Raw genomic sequence first — 27,146 nt, forward strand, 5'->3', positions numbered from 1 at the left:
TATATAAAACTAGAGGCTCTTAAGAGCCTGTGTCGCTCACCTGTATTTTCTGATGCTTTGAAATGTAAAATAAGATCAAAACCATAATTTATAGTAAAAGATATTATGAGATACTAAAATAATATCTAAGATAAAAGCAAAAAAAACTGTAAAATATCCGTAAAATTACTAATTCAGGGACAGCAAACCACCAACTGGTTGTCGGATTTGTCTGAAAATTTTAGGGCAGATATATCAAAATCTGATGAACATTTTTTTCAGACAGATTTGCTCCAAATGCTTCAGTTTCAGAAGAAAAAATAGAGTGCATTTTACCCTATGTACTTGTTTTAGTCATGCCCGCCATCTTGGTTTGCGGGCAGGGTCATAGGACACATTTTAAACTAGATATACTCTTATAAGAATTTGTAGAGAGTCTTATCATAACAACACTTTAGGAACTGCTGCAGAAATTTGTTGATCGACATGTGTCAGTACCTATGGCACCGTCATCAGGATAAAAACAATACATAAAATCATGTTGAAGTACACAATCGGGTTGTTAAAATTTAAACGTCACAATGTTACAATGGTAAGTAACGTTATCAATAGCAACGTACATAAAGTGAAAGTTCATTGTAAGTATGTAAATAAACTATAAAAAGAAATTAAAATAAAATAAAATGTTTTTGTTGTGAAAATGTTGGTTAACATTATTCGGCCAAAATGTGTTTGTCCTCTTGCATCGTGGAAAGAATAATACAACAAGTTGTCAGGCTGTGTATAGACTGTATAGGTTGTGTTGTCTGAATGTTCTGTTACCTTTCTTGCTAAAAATAGACGACATTTTATCAGCAATTCCGTACCATTTCGACTGGCTTCCCTTGGCAAGAGGTACTGCTTTCAATCGCGTCAGGAATGCTGTAAAATGTTTCGGTCGCCGAGAGTAAAGGACAAAGAATAAATATCACTAGTCTATGTTGAATTTGAACTATGTGTTCGTTCATCAAACGGTCGGGAATGGCCAGTAATTTGTAAAAATGGTTGTAGCTCCTTTTGGGTTAAGATGGTCCGTAATGAACTTTTTTTTTTCTAGTGGTTGATGGCAGTATTCTTGGAAGGTTCCTGTGGATGCCTTAATAAAATAAGACGTTGTTTATTCTGTTGGAATAGCTAGTATGATTACCGCTGGTTACAACGGCGGTTCCTTAAGAGGAATGCAGGGGTTCCCGATAAAACACGATGCAAGAGGAAAACAACACATCTTGGCAGATTAATTTTAACAAACATTTTCACAACAAAAACATTTTATTTTATTTTAATTTTTTTTATAGTTTATTTATATACTTTCTATGAACTTTCACTTTCAGTACGTTACTATTAATAACGTTACTTACCATATGCATTGTAACATTGTGACGTTTAAATTTTAACAACCCGATTTCGTACTTCAACATGATTTTATGTATTGTTTTTATCCTGATGAAGGTGCCCTAGTCACCGAAACATGTCGATCAATAAATTTCTGCAGCTGTCCCTAAAGGTTATGTTGTTATAAGACTCTCTACATTTTATGTTTTTTTATTATAACATGTGTTACGACCCTGCATACCCTCGGGTAACCACTTTATGGACTCTACCGTACTACAGACTCACCAGGCGTTGGTTCACTTTCGTTTGTAATTGATCTTATGATAATTGTGGACAAGTTTCATTACATTTGATTTAGTAGTTTCAAAGGAGAAGATTGTTGTAAAAGATTACAAAGTTTTATGAAACGTTGGTAAAATTGACTAATAAGGGCTATAACTCCATTTTGGTTATGTTGACTTATTTGTAGGTCTTAGTTTGCTGAACAACATTGCATTTTACAGTTTATCCTTATCTATAATTATATTCAAGATAATAACCAAAAACAGCAAAATTATCTTAAAATTACAAATGAAAGGGGTAGCAACCCAACAACCTGTTGTCCAATTCATCTGCAAATTTTAGTGCAGAAAGATCTTGACTTAATTTAAAATTTAAATTATGTCAGATTTGCTCTAAATGCTTCGGTTTCAAAGTTATAAGTCAAAATCTACATATGACCCCTATGTTCTATTTTAGCCATGGCGGCCATCTTGGTTGTTTGGTTGGGTCATCGGACACATTTTTAAAACAATATACAATAATGATGAGTGTGGCCAAGTTTGAGTAAATTGGGCCCAGTAGTTTCAGAGAAGAATATTTTTGCAAAAATTTAAGAAAAATGGTAAATTAAAAAATGACTATAAATGACAATAGCTGACCATTTTGATCATGTTGACTTATTTGTAGATCTTACTTTGCTTACAATTATTGCTGTTAACAGTTTATCTCTTACTATAATAAAAAACAAAATAATAACCAAAAACCGCAAAATTATCTTAAAATTACAAATGAAAGGGGTAGCAACCCAACAACCTGTTGTCCAATTCATCTGAAAATTTCAGTGCAGAAAGATCTTGACTTAATTTAAAATTTAAATTATGTCAAATTTGCTCTAAATGCTTCGGTTTCAAAGTTATAAGTCAAAATCTACATATGACCCCTATGTTCTATTTTAGCCATGGCGGCCATCTTGGTTGTTTGGTTGGGTCATCGGACACATTTTTAAAACAATATACAATAATGATGAGTGTGGCCAAGTTTGAGTAAATTGGGCCCAGTATACGTAGTTTCAGAGAAGAATATTTTTGCAAAAATTTAAGAAAAATGGTAAATTAAAAAATGACTATAAATGACAATAGCTGACCATTTTGATCATGTTGACTTATTTGTAGATCTTACTTTGCTTACACTTATTGCTGTTAACAGTTTATCTCTTACTATAATAAAAATCAAAATAATAACCAAAAACCGCAAAATTATCTTAAAATTACAAATGAAAGGGGTAGCAACCCAACAACCTGTTGTCCAATTCATCTGAAAATTTCAGTGCAGAAAGATCTTGACTTAATTTAAAATTTAAATTATGTCAGATTTGCTCTAAATGCTTCGGTTTCAAAGTTATAAGTCAAAATCTACATATGACCCCTATGTTCTATTTTAGCCATGGCGGCCATCTTGGTTGTTTGGTTGGGTCATCGGACACATTTTTAAAACAATATACAATAATAATGAGTGTGGCCAAGTTTGAGTAAATTGGGCCCAGTAGTTTCAGAGAAGAATATTTTTGCAAAAATTTAAGAAAAATGGTAAATTAAAAAATGACTATAAATGACAATAGCTGACCATTTTGATCATGTTGACTTATTTGTAGATCTTACTTTGCTTACAATTATTGCTGTTAACAGTTTATCTCTTACTATAATAAAAATCAAAATAATAACCAAAAACCGCAAAATTATCTTAAAATTACAAATGAAAGGGGTAGCAACCCAACAACCTGTTGTCCAATTCATCTGAAAATTTCAGTGCAGAAAGATCTTGACTTAATTTAAAATTTAAATTATGTCAGATTTGCTCTAAATGCTTCGGTTTCAAAGTTATAAGTCAAAATCTACATATGACCCCTATGTTCTATTTTAGCCATGGCGGCCATCTTAGTTGTTTGGTTGGGTCATCGGACACATTTTTAAAACAATATACAATAATGATGAGTGTGGCCAAGTTTGAGTAAATTGGGCCCAGTAGTTTCAGAGAAGAATATTTTTGCAAAAATTTAAGAAAAATGGTAAATTAAAAAATGACTATAAATGACAATAGCTGACAATTTTGATCATGTTGACTTATTTGTAGATCTTACTTTGCTTACAATTATTGCTGTTAACAGTTTATCTCTTACTATAATAAAAATCAAAATAATAACCAAAAACCGCAAAATTATCTTAAAATTACAAATGAAAGGGGTAGCAACCCAACAACCTGTTGTCCAATTCATCTGAAAATTTCAGTGCAGAAAGATCTTGACTTAATTTAAAATTTAAATTATGTCAGATTTGCTCTAAATGCTTCGGTTTCAAAGTTATAAGTCAAAATCTAAATATGACCCCTATGTTCTATTTTAGCCATGGCGGCCATCTTGGTTGTTTGGTTGGGTCATCGGACACATTTTTAAAACAATATACAATAATGATGAGTGTGGCCAAGTTTGAGTAAATTGGGCCCAGTAGTTTCAGAGAAGAATATTTTTGCAAAAATTTAAGAAAAATGGTAAATTAAAAAATGACTATAAATGACAATAGCTGACCATTTTGATCATGTTGACTTATTTGTAGATCTTACTTTGCTTACAATTATTGCTGTTAACAGTTTATCTCTTACTATAATAAAAATCAAAATAATAACCAAAAACCGCAAAATTATCTTAAAATTACAAATGAAAAGGGTAGCAACCCAACAACCTGTTGTCCAATTCATCTGAAAATTTCAGTGCAGAAAGATCTTGACTTAATTTAAAATTTAAATTATGTCAGATTTGCTCTAAATGCTTCGGTTTCAAAGTTATAAGTCAAAATCTACATATGACCCCTATGTTCTTTTTTAGCCATGGCGGCCATCTTGGTTGTTTGGTTGGGTCATCGGACACATTTTTAAAACAATATACAATAATGATGAGTGTGGCCAAGTTTGAGTAAATTGGGCCCAGTAGTTTCAGAGAAGAATATTTTTTGCAAAAATTTAAGAAAAATGGTAAATTAAAAAATGACTATAAATGACAATAGCTGACCATTTTGATCATGTTGACTTATTTGTAGATCTTACTTTGCTTACAATTATTGCTGTTAACAGTTTATCTCTTACTATAATAAAAATCAAAATAATAACCAAAAACCGCAAAATTATCTTAAAATTACAAATGAAAAGGGTAGCAACCCAACAACCTGTTGTCCAATTCATCTGAAAATTTCAGTGCAGAAAGATCTTGACTTAATTTAAAATTTAAATTATGTCAGATTTGCTCTAAATGCTTCGGTTTCAAAGTTATAAGTCAAAATCTACATATGACCCCTATGTTCTTTTTTAGCCATGGCGGCCATCTTGGTTGTTTGGTTGGGTCATCGGACACATTTTTAAAACAATATACAATAATGATGAGTGTGGCCAAGTTTGAGTAAATTGGGCCCAGTAGTTTCAGAGAAGAATATTTTTGCAAAAATTTAAGAAAAATGGTAAATTAAAAAATGACTATAAATGACAATAGCTGACCATTTTGATCATGTTGACTTATTTGTAGATCTTACTTTGCTTACAATTATTGCTGTTAACAGTTTATCTCTTACTATAATAAAAATCAAAATAATAACCAAAAACCGCAAAATTATCTTAAAATTACAAATGAAAAGGGTAGCAACCCAACAACCTGTTGTCCAATTCATCTGAAAATTTCAGTGCAGAAAGATCTTGACTTAATTTAAAATTTAAATTATGTCAGATTTGCTCTAAATGCTTCGTTTTCAAAGTTATAAGTCAAAATCTACATATGACCCCTATGTTCTATGTTAGCCATGGCGGTCATCTTGGTTGTTTGGTTGGGTCATCGGACACATTTTTAAAACAATATACAATAATGATGAGTGTGGCCAAGTTTGAGTAAATTGGGCCCAGTAGTTTCAGAGAAGAATATTTTTGCAAAAATTTAAGAAAAATGGTAAATTAAAAAATGACTATAAATGACAATAGCTGACCATTTTGATCATGTTGACTTATTTGTAGATCTTACTTTGCTTACAATTATTGCTGTTAACAGTTTATCTCTTACTATAATAAAAATCAAAATAATAACCAAAAACCGCAAAATTATCTTAAAATTACAAATGAAAGGGGTAGCAACCCAACAACCTGTTGTCCAATTCATCTGAAAATTTCAGTGCAGAAAGATCTTGACTTAATTTAAAATTTAAATTATGTCAGATTTGCTCTAAATGCTTCGGTTTCAAAGTTATAAGTCAAAATCTACATATGACCCCTATGTTCTATTTTAGCCATGGCGGTCATCTTGGTTGTTTGGTTGGGTCATCGGACACATTTTTAAAACAATATACAATAATGATGAGTGTGGCCAAGTTTGAGTAAATTGGGCCCAGTAGTTTCAGAGAAGAATATTTTTGCAAAAAATTAAGAAAAATGGTAAATTAAAAAATGACTATAAATGACAATAGCTGACCATTTTGATCATGTTGACTTATTTGTAGATCTTACTTTGCTTACAATTATTGCTGTTAACAGTTTATCTCTTACTATAATAAAAATCAAAATAATAACCAAAAACCGCAAAATTTCCTTAAAATTACCAATTCAGGGGTAACAACCCAACAACATGTTGTCCGAATCATCTGAAAATTTCAAGGCAGATAGATCTTGACTTGATAAACAATTTTACTCCAAATCAGATTGCTTTAAATGCTTTGGTTTCAGAGTTATAAGCCAAAATCTACATTTTATCCCTAAGTTCTAATTTTAGCCATAGCGGTTATCTTGGTTGACCCACAGGGTCACGAGACACATTTTTTTTAATCAAGATACCCCAATGTAGATTGTAGACAAGTTGGTTAAATTCGGCCTAGCAGTTTCAGAGGAGTAGATTTTTGTAAAAGTTAACAGACGACGCCAGACGACTGACGCCAAGTAATGAGAAAAGCTCACTTGTCCCTTTGGGAATGGTGGGATAAAAAAAGTGTTTGGCACTTTTATATAAGAACAACCCAATGAACAAAAATATTTCTATAAAGAAGAAATTAAAACTAGTACCTTTGACATTAAGTTGTAGTTGTGTATCGCTGGTAGCCGATACAGACCCGTACGATGTTTCACATGTGTAATTACCAGCATGATTCCGGGTTACCTTTGAGATCGTCAATTGTGGATTGTTAACTGTACTCTCGCTGTATTCCGAGCTGCCCGTTGTATTTATCTTCTTACCGTTTCTCCGCCATGTTACGCGATTTCCACCATAGGCATAACATGGTAGAATAACACTATCATTTGCTTTTGGGCTTAACTGTAATGGCGGATAAACTTGTACAACTACAATTCATCAAAGCGATATGATATTTTGTCTCAATATTACGATATAAAAACTATAATAACAATTATCTATATCAATATCTAACAATTATGGAAAGTACTAAGATTTGTATCCAAGAAGTTATTTTACCTTTTCCAATTGTTATTTTATAAAATTAAGAATGGACATGGGGAATGTGTCAAAGAAACAGCAACCCAACCAAAGAGTTTGTTTGCATTCATTTTCCCTTTTTTTATAAAAACCCGGCCACGCCCTCTTGTATTTCTGTCCATCTGATGAGTGATTTTTATAGTTCGTTCTTATGTTGTACTGTTATACCACTGTCATCGTTATGTCTTGACCTTATGCTTATGCTCGTTATTCATTTGTTTACATCATTGTCCTGTACTATTCCGATAAAAAGTTGTTTCATTGGCAATCGTATAACATGTTTTTTGAGTTTTAGAAAAAAAAACCAGCAAAAGTGGTACACCGCTGTTCAATAGCCTTCAATACAACTAAAATAAATGCGGGTCTTAAACCAAAATTGAAAAAAACTGAACACCAGAAACAATGAACTGCCACAAAAGCAAACGCCAACATACAAAGAAACGGACTATTAACATTTTGGTCAAATGAATCACAACTAATGCTAAAACTAATCGGATGATCTTAATATTATTTACGTCACTTAAACGATTAAAGTAATCTTGAGGATCAATCTTGATTGGGTTTAAAGAATGCAAAATCATATGTTTAAAATGATGGAGAGAAAATGGGCCCACATGATTAGACATATATGGAAAACGGGGTTATGGAATATTAAGGATAGAGACAAATTGGCCAAATAATCAAACAAATCTAGAGGAAAGTGTCCCCATAATAATAATACAAAAATGAAGACCCTCGGTTTAGGAACTATATACATTTTGTTTACTTACAAAGAACTTTCAATACAACGGTATCCTCCGAATGTCCAAACTTGTTTTCCAGTTTGCATGTGTAATTACCGGCATCAGATGTTTCAATATTTTTTATGGTTAGTGATGGTTGGTTCAGTGTTCCATGGCTATACTTGTTGGTTAAGTATAAATCCACATATTTTGCACCTCTTAACCAGTAAAGTTTTCGTTCTGATGTCTCGTTCTTAATGAGACATTCTAAAGTTATCTCCTCTCCCACTATGGTGACATAGTACTCAGTCAAAATCGTGGCTTCGGTTATTTCTAAAATGAAATGTAGAATTAATATACAAAATACACAATAGTTTTTCAAGATCGCAACTTCACAACGTAACACGTTTAGTAACTTCATATTTACAAACGTTTCATTAAATTTTCAAAATTAATCATTCTCATGTACGTTCACAATATGATCAAACATAAAGTGGTATAATCAATATGATGAATATTTTGAGTTTTTGTATATCATGATTATTAAAATTTTAAAACATTTTACATTATTTTTGTGTAGATATTAAAACTTGCGTAATTGCTCATTATGGTTTTGACACAAATTTGATCAATACATTATGATTATGGTGAAGACATGTATATATTTGTATACAATGACTGAATGATAATCAACGGTAAATCTTACGGGGTCGATGAATCATATAATTGTGATACAGTACACTACTAAATATAATATATATAAAATATATAAGGGTACAACACCACCAATAATAACAATAAAATGAACAAATGTTAGATATGTCGGATAACAGATATCATTCATCAGTTGATCACAATGTAAATTGAATCACGTCTATTCTAATTATAAAAATATCACAAACTTGAAATTTATTCCAAAAAAAGAACCACACAGTTGAAGCGAACATCAGAAACGCCCGTACAATTTTATAATTTCCAAACACAACGCAAAGATCGCAAAGGTATGCCGAAATATAAATAGTTATTTGTGATAAGAGCTGTCACAGCTCCAAAGGTTAGATGTTACAACAACTGCACGGAAATACAGTAACAATAAACAGTCCTGACCGATCTAAGCTGGTATAGTATTTAAAATATAACAACGGTAGAGCAAATGCAACAGAGACTGCATATTTAAACAGCCCAAATATATAGCAATTTGATGATAAGAAAAATGAGTTATACATTTTACAAAGGTTTAGTAATTGAACGTGGATGCGTACATATACATCCCTGCCAACTGTTATTAAAAATAGTATAACTCACAAATTCTTGAAATGTGTACATCGATACTTAAGAATGAATAAAACATTCTGGGTTTTGCAAGTTACATTACAAATTATCGTGTACACAGACCCAGTGGAGTGGCAAGTAAATGTTTGAGCCTTTAGTATGTGTTGGCAAGTCAGACGTCGTCTGTTACCACATGACATACACCATCCTGCAGTTGAACAGATTTTATTAGAGGAGGCGTAAGCTCTCACAAATAAGTATTTAAGACTTGTGGTTTCCGAAAAAACTAAAACAGGAGGATTGAGAAAGATTTTGGATAATTTTGGATTATTGGCACGGATTAGACGTGAAAGGAAAGTACATCGTAAAGGTGGGATTGTATGTTAAAACAAATGGAACTATCTTGCTGCGCCTCTTCTTTTTTTACTGTAACAGGTCATTGCGGTTGTTTTTGTTAGCACGCGCAAACCCCTTAATTAAGATGAATATACAAAAGTTATATCTGTCAATGCTTCTTGGGTAAGTAAATTCATTAATAACGGTATTTCAAACTGGAAGTTGAATCCTCTAAAATAAATCAGTGTGGTTTGTATAAATTGGTTGAATTATAAGAGATTAATTTTGAAGAGAAGAAAAAGATATAGATTATATAAAACAAATCACTGAATTTTATAGAGTCTGAAAGATCAATTAAGAGTATTGTGAATATTTCTAGACATATTTATTTGGAAAGAAAATAGCATTTAGGCTATAAGTTGTATATAATAGTTGTCGAAGGTACCGGGCTTACAATTTAATGCCCCAGACGCGCGTTTCGTCTACATCAGTGACGCTCAGATCAAAATATTTAAAACAAACAAGTACAAAGATGATAACCCAAAACTCCATAAATTATAGAAAAAACAATCAGAAGAACGAAAATCGAGAATAAAAAAATCACGATGATGATCGTAACTTCGTGTATAGATGATCGTAACTTGCTTTTATAAAAGATAATCGTAACTTAAAATTTACGAATGTTTTTTCACTAAATGAACACCCTATTTAGCAGTCACGATAAAAAAAAATTATTATGATTTTAAAATTAAACAAAGAATAAATGAAAAACGTTATTCTTAAAAGAAATGACATACGAGAGATTAGCAGAATTATATACAAGTGTCCTCAATATTATTTATTTATGAGTAATGTAGTTAACATTCAAAATGGATTTACGTTGATATGAAGTTAATATAATTATCATTCGCATGATACAGTTTAATAAAAAAAGGCCAAAACTTTCCCTGAATAGAGAAAAAGGTACGCATGAAGTTTATTATGTTGATGACTTTCTATCGGTTTTAGATTGTTGCTGGTCTTGTTTTTTCTTAATCAAACTATGACTATTAAACATTAGTAGAGTACAGAGGCGGACTTAGAGGGAGTGTCGAGGTGCTCGCATCACCTTTTTGTGTGGAACTTTGGTTGATTGTGTTTATAGGGAATCAATGAGGCATGACTGTAGCGGGTCTACTCTTGGGCAGCAAGTCCCCAATCCCTTTATGAAAATCTCTGGATACGCCACTGGACTACTGTTGCCTATATTTACATTTACCATGGGTTGGCTATTTATTTAAAGAAGTAAAAGTTGAAATAGATAGTATACCCGTTCACATGTATTATTGAAGTCAGTATTTCAAAGAAGTTGTTTTAAGCCAAACATATCAATAAGGAATTTTCCATTTGATTTTTATAAGGGGAATGCAATTTGGAAAAAGGCAAGATAGGAGATAGATTTGAGTGAAAAAAGGCCGGATGAACATCTTGGCCAAACAAAAAGACAGGATGACAATTTATGTAAAACAAAATCAGGATGAAAAAAGCAGAACCGAATAGAGTAAAAATAAAAACGCAGGATAGAGACTACAACATAAAAAATGCAGGACCAAATTATTCATCCTAGCCCCTCCTCCAAATAAAAATCAAATAGTAGCTCCCTTTACTGACGGTTTCCTTTTTTTCATGTTTATTCAACAGATATGATAACACTTCTTAATGTTTTATTTTTTTCAACCTCTCTTTTAAAAATCTTAAATCTGTTAATGAAAGAAACTATAAAGTCTGAATTCCCCCAAAAATGCCAGATTCTCGAAATGTTCTATTCTCCCTATAAAGTGGAGGGGAAAAATTTAAAACAATCTCCAATTATAACAAACTGGTCATTAATATGAACTGTTCAAAACCTCATCTTTATAAAACATATGAAATCAATATAAAGTTGTTAAACCCCAATGCATTTTGATATTGAACTAGATAAAGAAAAATAGATACGAAATCTCGCGAAGTCATAACCATTTGTGAACTTAGCACCAATAGGACGTTACCCTCCCCTCAGTGATCGTTCCTCATTATTATCATAATTTCAGTTGATAACGTACATTATTTTACATACTAGACAGCTTTATTTGTCCTGATTTATCAGAAAATGTTTCGTTGGAACAGACAGTTACGATCATCTTAAGTAAAAGCTACGATCATCGTTGATAAAAACAAATAGAAGTTACGGTCATCATCGTGATTTTTTTGTATTTCGATTTTCATTCTTCTTGATGCTTTTCCATCCTGTCCGAAAAAAATATTTAAATGGCAATTCTTATAAAGATGTTTCTTGACATAATACAAATCTGAAAATAAGCGGTTGAAGTGGAGAAATCAACCTTATACAATTTCCCTATATTTGTGTCCGCCAAACTGCAGTTACGATCATCACATTAAGTGGGAGATATTATGGAAATAATTGTGCAAATCGTGATACAAGCATGAAACTTGGTTGACTAAATGATACTAATAAAAAATCCGCTGCTGGCCAGAAAAAAAATCAATTTTTCAAGATGGCCACCACACATTTTGGAAATGGCGTCATTACAAATTGGCAATAATTCGTTAATACTTTGAAAGGTGTGTTATATGTAAAATCCAATGCAAGAATTGATAAAAAGTAAATGGCAGTTCCTAAATTACCACTAGACAATACATCAAAGAAACTAAAGATTACCTCCAGTTTCAAAATGCCGGCCAAAAAGTAAAAAAAAAAATCAAATTATATACTTTCAAGCAACTTCACAAGGAATTTCAATCCTTGATAGCTGTGTTTTAGGTATAATCCAATGTAAGTTATGATAAAACGTTAAAAACAGTACGACAACAACAACACATAAATGAAGAAAAATAGTGATTTCCGGTTCCAAAATTGAGGCAAATACGTAAACAATATTTTTAAAAATTCCATCAATTTAACAAGTGATAACACTCTTTGTTACGTTTAAATGCCAAGTTTGTTTTGACAGACAGGTTGCTTATCTTATAATTATCTGAAAGTTGCCTAAACAAACCATACAAGAAAGGTCAGAACGGTTGCATTTACAGTTACCAACACAGCTAGATTTTTGCCTCCGCATTTCAAAAGTTCCTGACACGAGGATGCAACGGCAGTCACATAAGTCCATTTCGGTTACCAACTGTCATTGATTCCTCCCTTCATCAAACCCCAGTGTTCATGACTTGGTGCATGTACCTGTCGAATACATGAATCAGGCTGAGCCCAAACAACTTCTACTTGATTTCCTTCTCTTTTGATGTGCTCTGGAAAAGAACCTCTTGTAGACGGAATTGCATCACAATGCCGCTGCTTAGCTGGCAAACAATTCACATCGTGCCTCGCTTCATACTTAAGGCAACGAAAATGTCCTTTCCATCTGAAAAACCTTCCATTGTTAGCCAAGCTGACCTCTTTCCTTCCCTACGACAATTCGACAAAGTGTCACAGTCGCTGAATGCATGGACGAAAGGAAGAACAGCTAACCAAGAATCAAACAAATTTGATATGTCACGTACAGGAAGCCACCAAACGTCTTTATTCCTTCCATAACCTATCCACAATGTGTTCTACGTAGTTTTGCGATTGCATTTATTCTTGATACTATCACATCTGTCTCAGTACTACCTAAAATTACATTTCACAACACTTTTCATAATCATTCCGAACATGGACAAACATTCGTGTATCTGCTTCTTGATGATTACAAGGGGTAGATAAGAAGTATCCTGATTGAAATTGCAACGTATATTTTCACCATGAGTAACATACACATTTTTTATTAGTCTCTTAAGAAGCAACTTTGTCAGCAAGAAACTTGAACAATTTCGTTCCGTTGTCATCTTCACAGAGAAAATTACTTCCAAAAAGTAAAATCACAAAAATACTGAACTCAGAGGAAAATCAATTTGGAAAGTCCATAATCACATGGCAAAATCAAAAAACAAAACGCATCAAAAACGAATGGACAAGAACTGTCATATTCCTGACTTGGTACAGGCATTTTCAAATGTAGAAAATGGTGGATTAAACCTGGTTCTATAGCGCTAACCCTCTCACTTTAATAACAGTCTCATCAAATTCCGTTACATTTACATGATGCGTTAAATAAACAGTCACAATCAATAAATAGTCAAAATATGGGAACATCAGTCATCATCGTATAACAATTTAACAGGACACAACAACATCTACTATCTACGAACACATGGATTACAAACCATTGGAGTTCTACCAGAACCAAAACGTTTCCATCTGACACAAAAACTTTGCCTTTATCTTGTCACAGCCTTTAAATTTAGTCATGTTAGTAAACATCGAATACATCGAATACAATGTTTACTCTTGAATACTTATCAATGAATGATTTTATGTAAGGCAGTATGACATCATTTGCATAATCATCAAATATAGTTGCCCAACTTTGTGACCTAGAATTAACCATTGCTGCCCCACCAACGACAAAAAAGCGTCCGAATTTGGATCCCTTTAATACCACTATTTCAAGACACATCATGAGATAAAGAAAAAGGAGAAGTTTGTTTTTATGGATAAAGAAATATTCCAAGTGAAACTGTCTACTGTGGCAAGAAATGAAAAGTCTAGAAAAGATAATGCAGTCACTTTTAAGGTCTTTGACAAAGACGTTTCCAGTTTCATTTTGCGGCCAAAAAAAAGAAGTTGTTATTTCTAATTTGGTTATAAAAAGCAGGTTATCTTTCATTCGCATTTGCCTCAAAAGATCTTCGTATTGTTTGGACCAAATTTTTTCGTATTTATTTACATATCTTACATGTTCAACAATTTCCTAAATGGAGTACTAGTATGTTTTTTTACAAAGCTAACGACTCTTCTTGAAATGAATCTGCAAACTAGTTCATCATTTTACAAAGTCTTTAAAGCTGTTTAAAGAGATAGTTTTGTGTTTTCAAAGAGTCTTTATTAGGTCGTTCGCCTGTTATCGAATGACTCAAATAACAAGATCTTTCAAATTCATCTTTTAGTATACTGACCCCTGGTCCAGCTACCATCCATTTGTCTAAAGTGGATCTCCAGTTCATACTATGACACCAACATCGCCCTTCACAATTACATTATTCTGTTTTGTGCATGATCAATTGTTTTAATAGAAAGAAATGGGCTGGTCTCATGTACAGTGACATTATCATTTTCAAATTCCATTGACACGTGTGGGTAATGTTAGGGAAGTGAAGTCATATCTTGGTGATGGTCGGTAACGATCGAGCATAATGTACACGGTCAAGACCTAAAACAATACACTATCATGCTGTATATGGACTGTTTGTAAAGTACAAACTCTCACTCATGAAATGAGCATAATAAAAAAATCAGAAGACTTAGTTCTTAATTGATAACTGAGCGCCATGGAATGAAACTGTGATCGAGATGACTCTATGCACCAGTCTTTTAAATCATTGAACTTCACAGAGTCATGACATAATTATACATTTTCAGTTTAGCAGTCTTAATCCGAAATATGCAGTTGAAGCAAAATACACGCAGTTGTCTAATGCGCCTCTCTAGTCCTAGGAATATTTGAACATACATACAAAGAATCTGCTTGTGTTGCAATATTGGCTTCATTAAGACAACATTTCCATCCCCTATAACGCAATATATCACATAGAGTTTTATAACAAGTCATTCCAAGGTGCAATCTACCAAATATGACGATAAACTTATCTTTTTCGTAAAAATCAGGCCATTTCCATTGAATTTGCTTTGGCATTTCCAAAAGTGGCTGATCTGCAGTTACAGTTGATGTTTCTTCGGGATTCACCACATTTTCGCCTTATCCATTGAATACCTGATAATTGTCTGGTTGTGCTTACAAATCGCTCTTAATGTCTATAAATAATTCGACATGCACAAAAGTGTTGAACACATGCGTATCATAACCTTGAAAAATGTTATTAAACCAGTTCATAATATTATTAGATATCCAAAAACACTAAATAAATGGTAATTAGTTCAAATGTTTTTGAAAGAATTTTGTAACATTTTCCGGCATGCGCAAATACTGGATATGTCAAGTAATAATTTTTAATAAATATGTGATGTAAGGAAGGTAGCTGCTAAACCTGATTATTGGTTTTAACTAAAAGAAGTTCAAAAAAGTTTTCCAGAATTTTCTTTTTTTTCAAACAGAAGAAAACTGCCATTTCAGAAAATGGCCGTGGTCGTCTTGAAAAAAAACCAAGTTTTTTTAATGGCCAGCAGTTATTTCTTAAAGAGTATATAATGGTAATGCTTTGTGGTAATTTTCATGCTTGTATCATCATTTGCACATTTTCCTCGATTTTGCCTGCTAATATCTCTCACTAATTGACACTAGTGATCTATATATGTGTCTGTTCTAAGTCTGTGATTCAGTGGTTGTCGTTTGTTGTTGTGCTGCATATTTGTTTTTCGTTCTTTTTTGTACATAGTTTAGGCATTAAGTTTTCTTGTTTGAATTGTTTTACATTTGATATTCCGGGGTCCTTCATAACTGACTGCGGTATGGGCTGTGATCATTGTTGAAGGCCGTACGTTTTCCTATATAAAGGCAAAAGTAGTATACCGATGTTCAAAACTCATGAATGAATAGAAAAAAAATCCAGGTCACAAACCAAAACCGAGGGAAACGCATTAAATATAAGAGGAGAATGGCAAAACAACATTAAAATGTTACACACATAGAAACGAACTATAATATAACAATGACCATATTCCTGACTTGGTACAGGACATTTTTAAAAAGAAAAACAATGGTGGGTTGATAGTTGTTATTTTCTGTGTGTTACTGAGACTATTTATTTTTAGGATTTAACGTATCGCTAAAGCATTTTGTCGTTTGATATAAGATTTTGATCAACATTATTTTTGTCTAAACTAAACAATTATTTTTCTATATTTAAATCATATTCTGTGTTTAACCAGAATTTGAAATAAATTTTTTGGTGAAGAATACATAAAAAGATACACAAAAATAGAACAATGCAATTGCATTCATTACCGAAATCACCAAAGAGAAATTTACACAATTAATGGATAGAAACATAATCCATAGAATGTTTCTTTGATTGTAATTAATATTTGTGCAATACATTATATCACCAGCTAATTAATGACCTTGGTAATGAGTGGAATATAACAGGGTACAAGAAAAGCTTGGAGTCTGGACATAAGAATGTAACAAGCGTGTTTGAGTAATTATATATAATAAGTTGAAAACAAATTAAATTGGAACGAAATATACTTATTATACAATATATATAAACAGTGTATATAAAGTGCGAATCCAGCTAGTTCATTTTTACTGTTATATGCAGGTATGTCTATTGTAGAATAAAGGATCATGGGAGAACTGTATTTGTTTATGCTTTGAAAATATCAAGTTAAGTGATTTGAAGATAAGTTTTAACATATTTTCATTGTGATATGTCTTTATAATATACAAACATAGCAAACAAGTTCAAATAAGTGTTATAAAAGCATCATAATATAGCATATCGATTATTGAAAGCGATCCATTTTGACTATAGATGCGATGAATTATCACTGTTAGTGCAGTCATTATTAATGTAGAATTTTCAAAGATGCGAGGAATTTTTATTGTAGAATTTTGTGATAAATGCACTTGCAACAAACGAAAAAACTTAGGTTGATGACTTTAGAATTTATGATAAATGTATTTTCAAATTGAAATACAAACTCCTCATTCATTCTTCATCAAATATTTAGCTTTTCAAACTTGTAACAAAAACGATTCTCAAAAGGAAAAATTCTAGATCCGCGAATGGATACTACCGCAGAGGTAAAACCATACACATTTGGGTTATTGTATACGAAATGCATGCTACAATTATTTTTTGTTGATTTATACCCTTTGGAACTCTTTGTGGGCTATTTCAGCAACTAGGCAAAATTTCCCCAAACTAGATACACCGTTAGATTCAGCATATAAACGAATCCAAAATATCTATATTTTTTGTCTATTAATTTGGACCACACAAAATTGAAAAAGGGACCAACAATATAAAAAAAAATGCATGCATCGGATACATTTGTTATTGAAGGCATGACTGTAACAATAGGATGAATATACAAAAATATCTTATTCTGGGGGTCTCATTAGGGGGTTCTGATCCCGGATCCCGCTTACTGTTTTGTCAGATTCCCGTATTCCGCTTATTGTTTTGTCAGATTCACGTATCCCGCTTATACTATGCAGTTCTAATTTTTTGTAATTATCCGTGTCCTGCTAGACTTCATTTCTCGTTTTTCACGACACAATCATTTGACTTTCACCTGTCACGCTTGCAAAAAATCGGCAATCTGGCGTCACGCTTATACCACAATGCGACTCACTATTTTACTCGAGATATATTCTGACTGATATTAAGCCCATTATAAATATATTAAAAAAGTAGCGTGGATTTTTTTATCCCTTTTTATCCCGTCTCGTTTCGTTTTTGAGCCATATATAGATGTCGTATGTGACAATGAGACAACTCTTCATTTTAGTCACATTTTATAAAAGTAGACCATTATACGTCAAAATACAGTCTTCAACATAGAGGCTTGGCTCACACCGAACAGCAAGTTATTAAGTGGTCTAGTGTAAAACCTTTTAAACGGGAAAACAAAGGTTCAATCTATATCAAGATGTACGTGATTAGTGGTGAAGTGTCATGGAAATGGATAAAAAGAGTAAGGATAAAGATCCCTATACGTTTTATAAGAAACTAAATGGAATACATTTGAAATAAATGTTATGTCTATTGAATTTATTAGAGTGTTTTAAAACCAAACTTTCCTCCGTAAGTTAAATTTTATCAAATCTGTCTCTTACTTTATCTATTGTTTGAGCAAGTCGGCTAAATTAAGGCTTTACAGCTAATTTCCTAATGCATGTAGAGCAAAACTTTGGTTCGCTTGCTTGCTTTGTTTGTTTAATTGTTGATACAAACTTTGTAAATAAGATTGACATTTTTATACAATATGAATAGGCATAGTTTAAACTGTATTTTTGATATTTGAATTACATTGGGTGTTATCATAATGATTATCCAATAAAAGAAAAGCAAGCAAGTCAACTAGAAGCTTGCTCTACATGCTTAAAGAAATGAGCTGTAATAGATAAAAAAAAATTAATTAATTATACAGTGAAAATGCACCGCATATACAATACTAATGATTCGCTCCACAGTGAAAATGAAAGAATAGTATCATTATTCGACAGTAAACATGACTAGCATTACGAAATCATCATAGTGGAATTTAGTTAAATATGAAGAAATTGAATGACAAAACATATTATACGTTTTACAACTTTATTAATTGTATTAAAATTAATATTTTTTACTGCAACAACATCTCACTTGTTAGTTATAAAGCACCTGCACGATCTGTTCGTGAAATGTCATAAATATTCACCTATTTTTGTATATATGTCACAGCTGGATGGCTTTAGGCGCGATTAAACCCCGCTCGCATCTCTTACTTTGTTTTATTTGTATTATGTATTTCTCAACATATACATTTTAACTAATTTTCTTCATTTTCTTCAAATATTAAAAAAAGTTCGTCTGTTTATTTATCATTCTACATTAGACATTTATGGCATATACAGTAAAAATGATATTTTAGGATCCGCACTTTACATACACTGTATAAATATCATGTCCATCATGAATACACTTACCTCCGACATTTATCTGTACTGTGCCTGTTCCTGTGTCATAACCGTTATATGCAGAACAGCTATACGTCCCTTTGTCCGAAACCTGTACATCAACTATTTTCAATTGTGGATTCTGCAGTGAACCGGAATTTTGATATTTGGTGGTATCAGAAAAATTTATGGGTACGGTTTCTTTTTTCCATGTGATACGTTTGACATCCGGTTTTGAGGTAACTCTGACTTGTATGAATGCTTCACTACCAACTGCTAAGTCCTGATTTCCAGAAAAGGAAACAGAAGGTGTGTCTGAAAGCATAATAAGTAGTATATAAATAAATCTTCTCTCTGCATCGGAATATAAGAAAAAGAAAAACAAGAGGTGTGTCTAAAATAATAACTTTCCTGTATCTAACTGAAGTTTTCTCTGCAAAATATCCATATTATATTCTCATTGTCAAAGAGTTAATATGTTGAAAGAATAAAATATTATTATAATTGACATGTGTGTGATATGTTGTATTGTACCTTTCTTGGTAATCCGAATTGGAAACAAAAAGTCATCGTCGTCAAGTAAAACTTACTCCATGTGATTAGATTTATATCCACAGATGCTGATCCAACTCCATTGTATACTGTACATGTATATGTTCCATCATCAGTAGCACGCACGGTGTTTATTGTCAGACTTGGTATGCTAGAAGTACCACCATGGTATCTTGATCCAGATATGTGTAGTGAGCTTTTATACCAATACACAGACAAAGGTGCTGGAGTAGATGAAGTGATTGTAACTCCTAAGACAAACTTAGTCGATATCTTCGCACTAACGTTTTCGTTACTTTTAGTCAGCGTTGGTTTATCTATAAATATTCAATAATTACACTTTCACAAAATATAATACAGTCACATTTAAAAATTCTAAATAGCACGTCGATCGAAGTCATGCGTTTGATCTCTTGATTTCTAATAACTAGTTAAGTCTGTTTGATTGCTTGTAAAAATATTTTGGAAATAAATACAGCAGTCATTCAAATGAGACGTCATTTGAAGTTAAACGAGAAACATGTGTTCACTAACTTGGAGTTTTTTTGTTATTGGTTTTTGTAACAAATGCTTAAATTTCACAACTCTGTCATGAACAGCATTACATTTGTTAATGATAAACAATTGCACAGGAAAATGTAGATTTCAAACCTGCCACATGCACGAATAGAAAAAACATAAACCAATGAAAAATTTTGTTTAGAAATCTTATTTGGTTCTACAAAATTAAAGCTATGAATTAACCCAATTATAATTGTAATAATGAATTGTGAATGAATCAAAATTGTATCAATGAATCTACATTTTTTTGTTTTCAAATAAGAGGAAATATTTATTGAGGTTAAAATAAGTATTAAATGTTTAAAAAGTTTAGTTTGATTTTTTTAAATATCACATTATATGTTCTTGTTTGTAAGGTTTTGGAATACTAAGATGACGACCTTTGACAACTTATTAACAATGAGATCAACAATGTTTGACTTTTCTGACAAACAATTGAATTCTATCACAAAGTCAATGTTGTATTACATTTTCAGTTCTGTCTAACAAAACTCAATGTGGCTACCCAAAAAATAATTTTGATTACAAAATCACTGAATGCTAATTGCGTACACATTTAATTTTGTCTCACAAATTGACTTTTGTGTTTTTAAGTCAATTTTGTCAAAACATAAATGAACACAAAAATGAATTTTGTCATAACAAACATTAATTTTGTCATTACACAATTTAATTTTGACTTTTGTCATTACACAATTAAATTTTGACTTTTGTAACAAAAATGACTTTAACACAAAACTGACTTTGGTATTAATTTTTCACTTCTGTTTAACAAAACTCAATTTTGTCTACACAAAAATAAACATCACAATTTTGTATGCAAACTGATTCACGAAATCCAAACTGAACTGTTTCCATACATAATTGGATTTTGTCGGCCAATTTTCAAAATAGGTAAAAAAAAGAAGTAAGGTCAGTGTTACAAAAATGAACTTTTGTTAACTGAAAGTTAATTTTTTTATCACAAAATTTAAAATTGTAGTATGCTACAAATTTGGTTAAACTGAGCTCATTTTTGTTAAACAAAAAATCACTTTTGATCGTACGAAATTGAATTTCAAATACACTACCACAAGAGTCCCATGCGGCGCCCGTACTGTAATCAGCAGATTAAACATTTTTGTTTGAAAATGAAACAACTAATTATATAAAAAGACATGAAATGATTAAAATTGTCTCGCATGGTAAGTAATTCTCTTTTTGACATTTCTGTTGTACTTCAAATAATTGAACCAATACAATTTATTTTACTTTCCAATTTAAAGGGCGTAGGTAGCAGTAAAAGGGGAAAGGAGTTTAGTGCATTCATGGCCTTTTCCTGGACCCGTCCAGGGCCTTGGATGCAGAATAGGGAACTGAAACCTGCATAATGTGCTGGGGTAAACTAGTTTTGCCGAATACCACCTCCGCCCACTGCTCCCATAATTCATATTTATAATTAATGATGTAAAAAGGTTACGGTAGTAAACTCATTCTAAAAATCCACCCAAAAGCACAAAACCTACCCTGAAATAATAATATATTTTTGTTTGCAAATCAGGTCTAGGTGCTTTGTAAAGGATACTTCTTCTTGACTTCTTATGCAACACTACGAATATTTCTATTGCAACTAGACATCGAATTAACATATGCAGTTTTTTTTCCATTCTAATGGGTATTCATATTTGCTACAAAAAGGTGGGGGTAACTGCTTTTTGACCTGTATAATACAACTTTGTATATACGTTAAGTTTGGAGGTCTTGAGAAAGTCATCAAAAAGAGACACACAAATCAGGGAAAGTAACTCTTAACGCCATCATTTTGTATAATTGTATTTATGAAGAATGTCAGCTTCTGTAGAAATAAAGGGAAGTAACCATAGCATATTGTAAGAATAAAAAAAAGGCAAACAAAGAATTCAGTCGGGAATTAGTAAAAATACTAGAAGAGAAAAATAAGTTTAGCGATGCATTACCAGAGGAAGATGCATATTTAGATGATTTTTAAAAAAATTAGAACTTAAAATAGATAAGAATTTCAAAAAGAAAGCTAGAGGTGCACAGGTTAGGGCAAGCAAAGAATTGGTTGAATATGGGGAAAAAATAATTCATATTTTTTAGGTTTAAAAAAACAAAGACATGTAAAAACAGTCGATCAATTAACGAAGTGACGAGAATGGAAATATAACAACAGACCAGGACGATGTATTAACAAAAACTAACCATTACTATTAAAAACTGTACAGTTCTAAATGTAAAAATAAAGTTTAGTCGAAAATTATATTTGTGAAACTGAATTAGAAAATAATTCAAATCATATTGACAAATCAGTTTGTGACGGAGAAGTAACAATGGAAGAATTTATTTCAGCTATTAATGCAATGAAATTATAAAAAAACAACACCAGGCCTAGATGGTCTAACAGACGAACTTGATCAGATACTTTCTAGTCAAAGTGTTAAACACTGGAAATGAAAAAGGAAGTCTATCGCACTCATAGTGTACTAGTTATTTGACATTATTGTTTAAAAAGGGGGATCATTTATTTTTAGATAACTATAGGCAAGATTCCGTAGATTTAAAACTATTGTCATTTGTTATAGCGCAACGCTTAAAAAAAGATACTACCAACAATTATTAGTGAGGTTCAAACAGGATATATTAAAAACAGATTTATTGATTTTGATTTGAGACCAATTCAAGATTGTATTGACTATTCAGATGCATAATCAATTGAAGGGGCAATAGTTTTTGTAGATTTTACTAAAGCTTTTGATTCCTTTGAATGGGACCTTATGTTAATCACTTTGAAATGTTTTGGATTATATACTGGATTACAAACAAGTGTTATTAATAATGGAAGGATTTCAGAAATATTTCATCAATGAAAAGGAAAAAGGCAGAGATGTCCCTTATCAGTTCTTTTTTTTCGTCTTATCCGTGAAGATCATGGGTTTAAGACTTCGACAAAACAAAAGAATAGGATTCGTAGTTGAACTTGATATAACAAGAACTATCTTGAAAAAAGATATCCGACGTATTTAAATTTTAGTAAAATACTAAATACAAACTAAGGGCGATTGCAGAGCACTGAAAACATGCATAGTTTGACACAATCTGTCCTTGGTGGCAACGCCCGTTCACTGCCGTCATCTTGTGAACAATAATGCTCTTACTATCTAAAATCAATGAATTACCAACAAGAGAACGTTACAAATTGTTCTGTGAATATTCCGATTATATTTAAATAAGTGATTTACCATTTAAATAACGTTTTATCTGTTTGTGTTCAGTATTCTCGGTACTCGTATCTTTTTGTTTACATTCACCAAAACCCCGCGGAAATGTCACATGCGTTCTAAACGTCATGTACGTTCGACCAACAAAGTTAACATTCAAAATTATATAGCTGTCCCGAATATACAGCTGTCATGGATGCAAACGGCTATTGGAGAAACAATTATTTTAGTAAAAATATAAATCTTTGTAAGACCTAGTTCAAATATTTATAGTTTTCACTTGCTTTCCGTCACGATTTAATTAACGAGACGTATTTTCAAACACAACTAAATCACCCACCATGATAGCAATTTGTCAAATTACAGAGAGGATTTTTCGAGCATGCGTATTCTGTTGCGATAGTTAAGCGTCCTTAAGTTCAAAGGGCACAAACCATACCGAAACTATACCGACTACGTCGGAAAAACAATAGCATTAAAATTTACAATTAGTTGATGATACTACTTTATTTCTCAGAAAGAAGAAAGAAATTAAAGCTGCTATGAATGAAATATCATTTTCTGCGATAAATTTGAATGAAAATAAAATACAGGGTACATGGATGGGAAAACTGAAAAAAAGTAAAGATAAGGTAGCTGGGATTATGTATTAAAATGTTGTACAAATATATTTCAAGAAATTTATACATATTATTATATATAAATATATACCAGCAGCTGATTACTAACCAGTGTAATCAGTGAAAATAGAACAGGATGCATCAAGACAAGTTTGGTTTCGTGGTGTTCTAACGTAACAAGCATATTTGGTGAATAAATATATAATGTTGTTAAAAAAAAATAATGTCAACATCATTGCAAAAGTCTGACAAAAGAAGTCGTAGTTGAACCTAATTTGTCAAAGGAGTTTTATCATTCCATGTGTCAAATTGCTCTCATTGATGATCAAGTATGGATAATTTAATTTGGTAATGCATTATCAAGATCATTTAACCAAATACGACATGGTAGAATGTCTAACATAAAAAATAACTGGCGTAGTTGCCTATAAAATTCTCACAAATGTATTTCTTATATTTAGATCTATATCATTGTCGTGAATGTTGCAAATGATATTTTAAAAAACGAAACGCGCATCTGGCGTATTAAATTAGAATCCTGGTACATTTGATAACTATTAGCAAGTTTCAAAACTTAAAAAAAACCTCAATCATTTCCAGTTTCTATTCAAATACCAAACTAAAGAGCATGCAGTCTTGGATGTTCTTTGATTCATTAACCCTTGAGAAATTTGTGCAATATTTTCTCTGTTAATTTGTTATTTTGTATCTTGAATTATGCATCAAGTCTTACCGAAAATAACAAGTTAGTAAATAGCTGTAAACATTGGCATAAAAATCAGTGCATACCTTTTATCAATGAAGCAATGAGTAAATACATGTAATGTTAAATTTGATTAGTAATTGCAGGTATTCACTTAATTGTTTAGTGATTACGTGTAATTCCTTATTTCACGTACACATACATGTATACTGTAAAAAAGGCGACAGTAATCGCTGTTCAAAATTCATAAATCGATTGAGAAAAAAATACAAAAGGAGAACTACGACACAACAGAAACACAACACTAAAACAACACATACAGAAAGGAACTAATATATACCAATGGCCATTTTCCTGACTTGGTACAGTACATTTTTAAGAAATAAAATGGTGGGTTGAACCTGGTTTTGCGGCTAGCCAAACCTCGCACTTTAATTGCGATGTGAAATATAACATTTAAGTGACAACATTACATGACATAACTACAGTACAAACAAATGCACAAATAAAAGTTACAATAGGATATTTCGACATGATAGTAGGTATTATAGGTACCAGGTGTATAATTTAAAACCCCATACGACGTGCGTTTCGTGTACTAGTACTTTAGACTCACCAATGACGCTCAGATCAAAAGAGTAAAGAAAGTACAAAGTTGAAGATCATTGCAATTGGTGACCCAAAATTCTGAAGGTGGTGCCAAATACGACTTAGGTTATCTATGGGTGGGATAAGAAAATCCTTAGTTTTCAAAATAATTCTACTTTTGCAAACTTTAAATTAATATATAAAAAAAATATCGCATAATTGATGTTCATGTGAACCTCGAAGTGTCGACTTACCACAGGATAAAAACAAACACGTTAATTCAAAATAAAACAAAAGCACACAAAACAGTACAAAATAACCTTGCATTGTCATCTACAAAATAACGCTACGCTACAAAATGACGTGACAGGTAAAAGTGATGTCACGATAACATATATGAAATATGATTCTTACATCCAGATTGAACTGTTGTATTATTGCACATTGTTCCATATGTGTTTATACCACAACAGCTATAAACTCCATCGTCCGATGAATCGACGTTGTTTATCGTGAGGCGTGGATTGGGAAATGTTCCAACGCTATATTTGTCAGAAGTGGTGATAATAATGGTCGGTGCTGTTTTCATCCATTTTATACTGTCTGCATTGGATACTGAGCAGTCAATACCACCTGGTTTAAGTCGTTCGAGAAAATATTTATTACGCCAGATTGACACGGTTGGTAGGTCTGGAAAATAAAACCCCAATATATACGAAATTAACACATAGATTACAATGCATGCTAGATATTTATCATCTTTTATCAAGTCGGGACCACTACCTTATATGGAAATGCATAAATTAGCATTCTTATGTTCTCGCACATGTAATTGTTTATTTACATGTGACGCAATTTATTTGTGCCTATGTTTTTAAATAAGTCACAATGCATGACGGACTACTACGTGTTTACAATCAACCAAGAACACGTGTTACTTACTGAAATACAACAAATGTGTCCGTGCAATGCGGGATTCACAATTTCGCTTAGTTTTTCATTTTGTGTATCCTAATTTATAGTTCGTGATATAAAGTATTACTTCCATGCTCAGATTAACGAAGTGTTGTTTCAATGCGAAGAAAAAAGGGTTTGAATTACCCGATATATAGCCATTAACATGTTTGATGATGGCACAGAGATTTCATGTATTTGTCCACCAGACAGCAACTAAACAACAGCAAAAAAAAACACAATTACCCATGAGATTAACTTACTAGTGTAAAGTAAGCCGTCGAGAACAGCCGGTGCTGATATTTACGAGTACGGCAATTTTCGTATAGATAATTTAAGTCAAATGTGTGATCCCTGAATTTTGTATTCGTAAAATAAGCGAAGAAATATGTACATGGGAGTGTTAACAAAATCTATAAATATTTATTTTTGTCACATTTCAGTATATGGGACTTCCAAACTGTTCCCTCTGTTTGAAGGCAGTGAAGTCAGAAACTGTAGTTTCAGTTTGTTCGTTTTTTAACGGGATCGGACATTTGCCAAACTGAATTAAATCATTACAGCTTATTTCTTATACCTGAAAAGTAAACATTTGGTTGGCTTGCTTCCTTTGTTTGTATAGTTGTTAATACAAGCTTTGAAAATAAGACTGACATCTTTAAACAATATATTTATAGGCATAGTTTAACTTGTATATTTTATAGTTTGTACAATATGCAAACAAAGCAAGCAATGTTACCAAAGTTTTGCTCTACGTGCATTATGAAATAAGCTGTAATGATGTTATCCATATGTATGTGCG

General features: G+C 32.0%; 1 protein-coding gene across 1 annotated transcript in view; it reads right to left on the reverse strand.

Moving 5' to 3' along the window:
* LOC134684427 (hemicentin-2-like) overlaps positions 1-27,146 on the reverse strand; it is a 52,317-nt gene that overhangs the window by 4,169 nt on the left and 21,002 nt on the right. The window contains exons 5-8 of the mRNA XM_063543711.1: positions 19,739-20,017; positions 19,179-19,463; positions 7,891-8,175; positions 6,694-6,969 (exon numbers count right to left, since the gene is read on the reverse strand). Of these exons, the coding sequence (XP_063399781.1) occupies positions 6,694-6,969; positions 7,891-8,175; positions 19,179-19,463; positions 19,739-20,017 (1,125 nt within the window). The remainder of the gene's footprint in view (positions 1-6,693; positions 6,970-7,890; positions 8,176-19,178; positions 19,464-19,738; positions 20,018-27,146) is intronic.

Source organism: Mytilus trossulus, chromosome 9 (genome assembly GCF_036588685.1).
Source record: "Mytilus trossulus isolate FHL-02 chromosome 9, PNRI_Mtr1.1.1.hap1, whole genome shotgun sequence".
Lineage (NCBI taxonomy): Eukaryota > Metazoa > Mollusca > Bivalvia > Mytilida > Mytilidae > Mytilus > Mytilus trossulus.